The 8,762-nt window shown below is 45.0% G+C and overlaps 1 protein-coding gene across 1 annotated transcript in view; it reads right to left on the bottom strand.

Annotated features, from left to right (window-relative positions):
- The window catches only part of LOC126419208 (conserved oligomeric Golgi complex subunit 5), a 143,495-nt gene that overhangs the window by 70,604 nt on the left and 64,129 nt on the right, over positions 1-8,762 (bottom strand). Inside the window, exon 7 of the mRNA XM_050086344.1 lies at positions 3,510-3,622. Coding sequence (XP_049942301.1) covers positions 3,510-3,622 — 113 coding nt within the window. The remainder of the gene's footprint in view (positions 1-3,509; positions 3,623-8,762) is intronic.

Here is an 8,762-nt window from a genome sequence, read left to right as displayed (position 1 = left end):
TAGAGAGAAACATTCCACGTGGGAAAAATATATCTAAAAACAAATATGATGTAACTTACCAAACGAAAGTGTTGGTATGTTGATAGAGACACAAAAAAACACAAACACACATACAAAATTCAAGCTTTCGCAACCCACAGTTGCTTCATCAGGAATGAGGGAAGGAGAGGGGAAGACGGAAGGATGTGGGTTTTAAGGGAGAGGGTAAGGAGTCATTCCAATCCAGGGAGCAGAAAGACTTACCTTAGGGGGAAATAAAGGACAGGTATACACTCGCACGCACACGCACACACACACACACACACACACACACACACACACACATCCATCCGCACATATACAGACACAAGCAGACATATGTAAAGGCAAAGAGTTTGGGCAGAGATGTGTCTCTATCAACATACCAACACTTTCCTTTGGTAAGTTACATCATCTTTGCTATTAGATACATCTATATAAATCTATGTACAAACACAACTATTCACTGCTAACTGATCAGTTATTATCCTGGCATATAATAATTGTTATGCCCAATGATTGCTTAGGTCATTTAGGCACATTGGGCATTTTGCAGCATTTCTGCTTGCACTTAAGAATGACTATAAAGCCTGAATATGATCATGTGAAATATATGAATAATAATTTACAGTCAATGCAAGAAACTTCTTTCAGAAAAGTTGCATATATAGCAGGAATGCCGCGAGTCTGCAGTTATACGTGCAAACTAGTGCACTCGCTCGCCTTTTAGAACGAGTTGAGTACACTTATGCTCGACAACAGACAGAGGTGATGAGTGGGCAGTGGCAGATACGATTTGAGTCTCTGAGCATAGGAAGATAGTGAGTTCGGAAATGACATCATATAACTTGTGAGTTTGAAGGGAGTATACGGAGCTCATTTCTGATCTCTACTGTGTGTATGTAATTTTATACTAGTTAGCTATGAAGAAAGACATCACCCAGACGCACAACAATATTTTCAGTATTGCACTTAGCTTACTTATCCTTTATTTGATATGATACAGAAAGTCCTAGTTGGGATGCAAATAACGGAAAGAGAAAATGTAGCGGACTCACCATATCATTGAGACACTGAGCATTCAAAAGGCACATAAACACGATTGAATATGTTGCTATTTGGACAATGTCTTCTTTGTAAGCTAATTAAAAGGAAACACACAAAAACCAGCTGTATTACACTGTCCAAGCTGACTATGCTGTCCTTCTACTGCACTCAACAGGGTGAGAGGTTGTGTGAGAGGAGAAAGAAGGTGGGGAGGGGGGAAGAGAGGTGGAGGGTGGGGAGGCTGAAGGTTGAAAGCAGAAGCAGCAAGGATACAGGGTATGAATATGGCGGCAACGAGCACACCCTACTGAAGGCAGTTGTGTGTGATGTGGCGAGGCTGAGGAGTGGTTTGGGAGACGGAGATACAACAGAGCAAAAGGAAGAGTGTGGAGAGGGAAGTGCAAGTATAAAATGATAGTGAGCAGCGTGAAGCATGGAAGCAGGCCACGTCTTCCAGGCCAGAATGTTAGCATCTGGAAATGCTTCAAGGCCACCATAGTCTGCATGATTCCCCCAAACAACAGCCAAGGTAAGCCATGTTGAGCCTCCAAACACAGCTTGACATCACAAGTGAAGTTCAGATGCAATCCACGAAAAACACTTGGTCCTCCAATCAATTGCTGTTTGGAAAATTGCCCAGACAGGGCAATATCAATTGCCCTCAACGGCCTGTACACAGGTACATTGTGCTGCCAGCGACGACGGTAACCTAGACATCGCAGAGGCATTGCTGAGGCACGTTAACGCAAGTGGGCCTGGGGCACGACCGAGACCGGATGGAATTATTCAGCGTCACACGCCTAGTAAAACTAAGGCCCGTGCGCCAGGATGCCGCCATGTTGGCCAAAGAGCTTGAAGGCCACAGATAAAATACTCCAAGTCAGAGATATTACGTGAAGTTCAAGGTCACGCACTGCCTAGCAAGAAACAAAGTCCAGACCACCAAATGAAACAATTGTTATTATTTTTTTTTAAGGAGATAAGGAAAGGAGATAAGGATCTTCACTGTCTGTAATATAACACACAGTCAACATTGATCTTTATTTTACAGTTATTATGCCAACTTTAGCCCATATGAACAGGTACTTATCAGCATTCAGCTTCTTTCTTCTGGTAGACAAAACAAATGGCGTACTAGGAACAAGAGTACTGTATGGGACTTTTGCAAGTATTCCTGCTGTCTCAGCTATACTCCACGTCTTCCAGGCCAGAATGCTAGCATGTGGAAATGCTTCAAGGCCACCATAGTCTGCATGATTCCCCCAAACAACAGCCAAGGTAAGCTATGTTGAGCCTCCGAACACAGCTTGTACATCACAAGTGAAGTTCAGACGCAATCCACAAGAAACATTTGGTCCTCCAATCAATTGCTGTTTGGACAATTGCACAGACAGGTCAATATCAATTGCCTTCAACAACCTGTACAAAGGTACACTGCACCGCCAGCGACGACAGTAACCTAGACGTCATAGACGCATTGCTGAGGCACGTTAACACAAGTGAACATAGCAAGCCAACGCCCAGCGAGACTCAGTGCTATGCTTCCTGTAATGGATCTGGGAGATGTGTTATTTTCTACCGGATTTGTCGATACCAAATTGTAAATGTTTTCTTATATTTTTGTCAGAATTTTTTAAATTGTAATTTGCCTTATTTTATGCTAATTTACTTATATTTTTGAGAGTGACAGCATATTGATTACTATTAGTAGATGTGACGAAGAATATCAAAGAGACTGGTTACAAGTGGAAGGTTGTGTGTTGTGTAAAATGTCTTTGATGCTGGAGTCGTCTTTGACTGTAGTCAGTCAGCAGTGAACACTTGGTGTGTGTTGACGGTAGAACAATGTGCAGGTTGCCGCCATAATAATTTGCTAGTGAACAGGAAAAAATGAATTATGTTACTACTTTTTTTATATAAACTTTAAGAAGAAACCACATTCGAAGAAATGGTATTTGAAGCACCAAAAATGAGGCAAACGCATTGAACCAGGTCATTTCTGCAGCCGACGAAACTGCATTGTGGAATCATACTTCCACTAGACGACTGAAGCCAAGACAAATATCATCTTGTAAACATTTCACGGAAAAGGTACTGTCACGAAATATGCCAAATTTAAGTAAATAAAAATAGTGAGCATATTTCATTCCGCACTCCTCGATGTTCGCAGAGCGAATAACGCTCTGTGCTGCGGCGCAGTGTACCTGTGTACGAAGGCAATTGATATTGACTTGTGTTAACTTGCCTCAGCAATGCCTCTGCGATGTCTAGGTTACCGTCGTCACTGGCGGCGCAGTGTACCTGTGTAAAGGTCGTTGAAGGCAATTGATATTGATCTGGCTGGGCAATTTTCCAAACAGCAAGGTTTTTGTGTTATTTCCAAGTGAGAGTTTCAGATACAAATGTTTAAACATGAACAATTATAAAACAAGAAGTATTTATACCTTCGCACACTCAGAGTATACAGACTCAAAAAGCTGCTCAAGCGATGACCACAAGCGGGTGCGGAATGCAGAAGTATTTCCTGGAGATGGCATTGCAGCGCGTCCAGGACCAGCTGCAAAGATAAATGTGGATTTATTTTGTGATCATAGTATTAAAAGAACAGCAAAATAAAAATACATTTACACAATTATAATTAGTGTGTTGGAGAATTCACTGAAAATGAAACCAGGATTTCTTTCATTTGGTTTGTTTTAGGGCGCAAAAACAACCAGGTTCATATGCACCCATGTCAAAACTGTAGAACACGAAGGCAAAGAGAGGAGTTAAAGGCAACTACACATTAATCCCAACCGGTGGGAGAGAAGACAGCTAAAAAACGGGATATGGAGAAAGTTCTATAGAAAACACCATAGAGAAACTGAGGTCCTGAACTAAAAAGTAAATGGTCTTTGCCATATTGCTATGACGGATAAAAAGTAAAACGCAGTCAACAGCCTGCGCATCGTTTCCTAAAACGGCCGATGACTCACATGGCAAACACAAATGAGAATGTAAGTCATTAAAAAAGGGGCATTCTATCAGGAAATAGCAGACCATCAAAGGGTGAGCACAATGAGCACAAAGTGGTGAGGCAGCACCACTTAACAAATGGCGATCGCTAAAAAGACAGTGCCCAATACGCAACCTAGCTAAAATGATCTTGTGGCAAGAAGGTCGAGAGGAGGTAATCCAACCTGCTGGGAGAGGCTTAATAACTCGGAGCTGGTTCCCATGAAGGGAGGACCAGTGGTGATGCCAAAGTGACACCACCTGCTGATAGATGACTCACGCAGAGATCATTGGAGAGAACATAAGAACTAGCGGGCTGAGGTATGAGGACTGCAGCCTTGGCAGCAGTGTTGGCGGCCTCGTTTCCTGGCAGACGTAAACACCACAGTGGCTCCATAAGGAGCGAGCAAGTGACAGCTTCCCTGGACCTGTTCCACTAAGAGGTGGATGGTGTACAGCACACAGACACTTTGAGGGCACAGAGAGAGTCTGAGCAGATGTCATAATTGAAAAGCCTGCGTCGCTGGATGTACTGTGTTGCCTGATGCAGGGCAAAGAGCTCTGCTGTAAACACTGAGCAGTGTTCCAAAAACCGATACTGAAAAATCTCGGCACCAATGATGAAAGCACACCTGACACCCCGGTCAGTCCATGAGCCATCTGTGTACACAAAGGTACTATCGCGAAGTTCCGTGCGAAGGTTGTGAAACTGAAGGCGATAGAGTTAGGCTGGAGTAGTGTCCTTAGGAAACGAATGAAGGCCAATGTGAACACGGGCCACCGCATGAAGCCAAGGTTCACACCTACCAGGAAAGTTGCAGGTAGTGTGAAGTTAACCTGTCTGAGCAATAGCTGAAAGCAAACTCAAGGTGGTAATAGAGAAGAGGGATGCGTCCCATACTGAGGAGAAAGTCACAGCGGTAGGACAGTGGTAGTTTGGCAGCTTCTGCATACAGACTCTCAACTGCGCTAGTGCAAAAGGCGTCAGTGGCCAACGGATGCCACAATGGTGGATAGTATTGAAAAGGCCTAAGAGGGAGAAACATGCAGACTCATAAAGGAAACACCCATAGTCTAGTTTCAAACAGTCAAGGGACCGGTACAAACGGAGGAGGGTGGTGCGATCTACTCCACAGGAAGTACCACTGAGGACACGTAGGACACTGAGGAACTGTATACAATGGGCTGCTAGGTAACACACGTGGGAGTACCAAGAAAGTTTTCTATTGAGCGTGAGCCCCAGGAATTTTGTAGTTTCAACGTATGGAAGAGCAATAGGCCCAATATGTAAAGACGACGGAAGAAACCAATTGCACCGCCACAAATTCATTGAACAGTTTTGTCACTGTACTCCACAGGAAGTACCACTGAGGACACGTAGGACACTGAGGAACTGTATACAATGGGCTGCTAGGTAACACACGTGGGAGTACCAAGAAAGTTTTCTATTGAGCGTGAGCCCCAGGAATTTTGTAGTTTCAACGTATGGAAGAGCAATAGGCCCAATATGTAAAGACGACGGAAGAAACCAATTGCACCGCCACAAATTCATTGAACAGTTTTGTCACTGGAAAAGCAAAAGTCACTGTCAATGCTCCATGAGTGAGGACGATCGAGACATTGCTGTAGACGCTGTGGAGAACTGCAATAGATGGCAAAATCATCAATGAAGAGGGAGTCAGAGATGCCCAGTGGGAGACAGGCCATTATAGTGTTAATGGTGACAGCAAAGAGGATAATGCTCAGGACAGAACCCTGAGGCAGACCATTTCCCTGGATAAAGATGTCCGACGAGGCAGAACCCACATGTACCTTGATGAAAACTTGGTCTTTTACAAATTCTTGAAGGAAATGGGGCATGCGGCCATGGAAGCCGCATGTGTAGAGAGTACAGGGGATAACAGTCCTCCAGCAGGTGTCATACGCTTCCTCCAAATCAAAAAAACATGGCTACAGTCTGGGATTTCCACAGAAAACCATTCATGACATGGGTGGATAAAGTGACGAGATGGTCAACTGCAGAACAGCATGCTCGAAATCCACCCTGTGCAGTGGTTAGAAAACTACAAGACTTGAGCCACCATACCAACTGCGCATGAATCATACATTCCGTCACCTTGCAAACACAACTGGTGAGAGAAATGAGATGTTAGCTAGAAGGAAGGTGTTTGCCCTTACTAAACTTAGGTATGGGTATGACAGTGGCTTCACACCAGCATCTGGGAAACGTGCCCTCTGCCCAGATGCGGTTATATGTATGAAGCAGAAAGTGCTTGCCCACAAGAGAAAGATGCTGCAACATCTGAATATGAACATCATCTGAATCTGGGGCGGAGGATTGGGATGAAGTGAGAGCATGATCTAGCTCCCCCATAGTAAAAGGGGCATTGTAGAACTCATGATTCTTAGGAGAGACAGGTATCGCTTGAGCAAGGCTGGGTGATAGTGGAACGAGCTCGAAATCTCTGAAAAATGATGGCCCAAGTTGACGGAGATAGCAATAGGGGCCACTATGAAATCATCTGCTACTCTCAAGCCAGAAATTGGGGAATGGATCTTGGTGCGAGAGAGCCATCGAAGGTTGGGCCACATGACAGAAGAGGGGGTGGAACTGTTAAAAGAACTAGTGAGTGAAATCTAGGTAGCTTTTTTGCTATCCCAAAGAATGCGACAACACTGTGCACGCAACCGTTTATAATGAATGCAGTTTGCCATCATAGGATGATGGTTAAAAATGCAGAGAGCACGTCTCTGCATACGAACTGCGTCGTGGCACGCCTCAGTCCATGGGACATGGCGTGGTAAACAGGAAGTGAGAGGAATGGAACAATCTGTGATGGTAAGGATAATGTTTGTAAGATATTCCACCTGGTCATCACAACTGGGGTAATGTTGTTCGTCGAATGTCGCCAGGGAGAAGTACAGCCTCCAGTAGGTCTTAGTAAGCTGCCATTTGGATGTACACATACTTGGGGTAGGAGTCAGCAAACGGATAGCACACGGGAATTGGTTGCTCGGGTATGTGTCAGAGGGAACAGACCACACGAGACGATGGGCAAGCTGGGCACTGCAGAAGGATAGGTCCAAATGAGAATAGGTGGAGTCTGACCTCTCAGATAGGTTCTGGAAGAACCCAAAAGGGGATGGTGCGCATTCAAGTCACCGAGCAGCAAAAAGGAGTGAGGTAGTTGCCCAATAAGCGGAAGGAAGCCTGCCCTAGTGACATCAAATGACAGAGGGATGTAAGCGGTACAAAGAGAAAAGGTCAAGTGAGGAAGGTAAAGGCGAAATGCAACAGCTGGAAGTTGGGTAGTCAGGGAGATGGTTTGACTATGAATGTCATCCCATATGAACAACAGGACTCCTCCAAGAGATGGAAAACAATTCTTGGGGGAAAGGTCAGAACAGACTGGGAAGAAATGCGAGAGCTCAAAACGGTTGTGAGGATGCAATTTTGTTTCCTGGAGGCAGAGAACAAGTGGACACTGCGATTCTAAGAGCAGCCGTAAATCCTCTTTGTTTGACACAAGACCATGAACGTTCTACTGAAAAATTCATGAGGAGGAAAGGAGAGGAGGGAAAAAATGAAGGGGTGTCACCTCATTGGCTGCTGAGTGCCAATCTTCAAAGACACATTGCTACAGGGTGCAGAGGCTGGAGGATCCTACTCCGTGAGATCTATAGAGGTGTTGGCATTCTCCCTCTTTCAAGCTGTGGATTCCAGTGCACAAAAATGGTTGGGTACGGGTGTCACGTGGCGACAATTTCAAAGAGGACCTCCGAGTCGGCGAAGGAGAAGACTGTTTGCCTTTGTTTGACTTCTTGGAGCCTTTCCGGCTGGCAGAGGAAGATTGAGATGTTTGTTAGCTGGTGGGATGTAGGAAGTCTTTGTGGAGTATTTCTTCTCTCCTTTCCTTTCTGACGGTTGTGTAGCAGGTGAATTCGCCCCAGGAGACAGATGTTTGGTGGCTTGTTGCACAGTTGTACAAGTTGACAGTGATGCTACAATGACACTGGGTGATTTCACAACCCCAGTGCTGAATTTGAGGTTGCATGTCTGCACGGCCATGTCCTTCATGCAGTGAGATGTAGCAAGATCAGTACTGTAAGTGCCAGATGGTAGAACGTAGGTTTGTGACTAGCCAATAACTTGTGAGTGACCTGGTAAGGCACGTTTTTCTTTACCCAGATCTCCTGGTCAGCCCGCTCATCGAGATACACAGGGCAATCTCGAGAGGAGGCAGGATGGCCACCATTGCAGTTGGTACAGTGGGGAGGATAAGGCAGACAATTGCCCTCGTGTGCATCCATACCACAACTTACACATTTTGCCAGGTGTCGACAAAACATTTGACAGTAGCTGAAATGGTGACACTGGTAGCAGCGCATGGGGTTCAGAATGTATGGCTGGACTGTGATGTCTTCATAGCCTGCTTTGATCTTGGACGGTAGCACCACTCTATCAAAGGTGAGGAAAAAAGTGTGTGTGGGCACTAAGGATATATCTACCTTTTTCACCACCCGATGGACAGCAATGACACCTTGATCAGAGACATATATTTGGATTTCTGCATTGGTCAGGCTTTTGAAAAGCCTAGTTTACACTAGGGAAGAATTCAGAGTTCTATGGTCACAGGATAGCCATGGAGACTCAAAATGGCAAGCACTAGTTGTGCTTGAGAGTCAGGAGCAGTCTCCAAAAG

Source organism: Schistocerca serialis, chromosome 9, assembly GCF_023864345.2.
Source record: "Schistocerca serialis cubense isolate TAMUIC-IGC-003099 chromosome 9, iqSchSeri2.2, whole genome shotgun sequence".
Classification (NCBI taxonomy): Eukaryota; Metazoa; Arthropoda; class Insecta; order Orthoptera; family Acrididae; genus Schistocerca; species Schistocerca serialis.
This window is presented reverse-complemented; position numbering and strand designations above follow the sequence as displayed.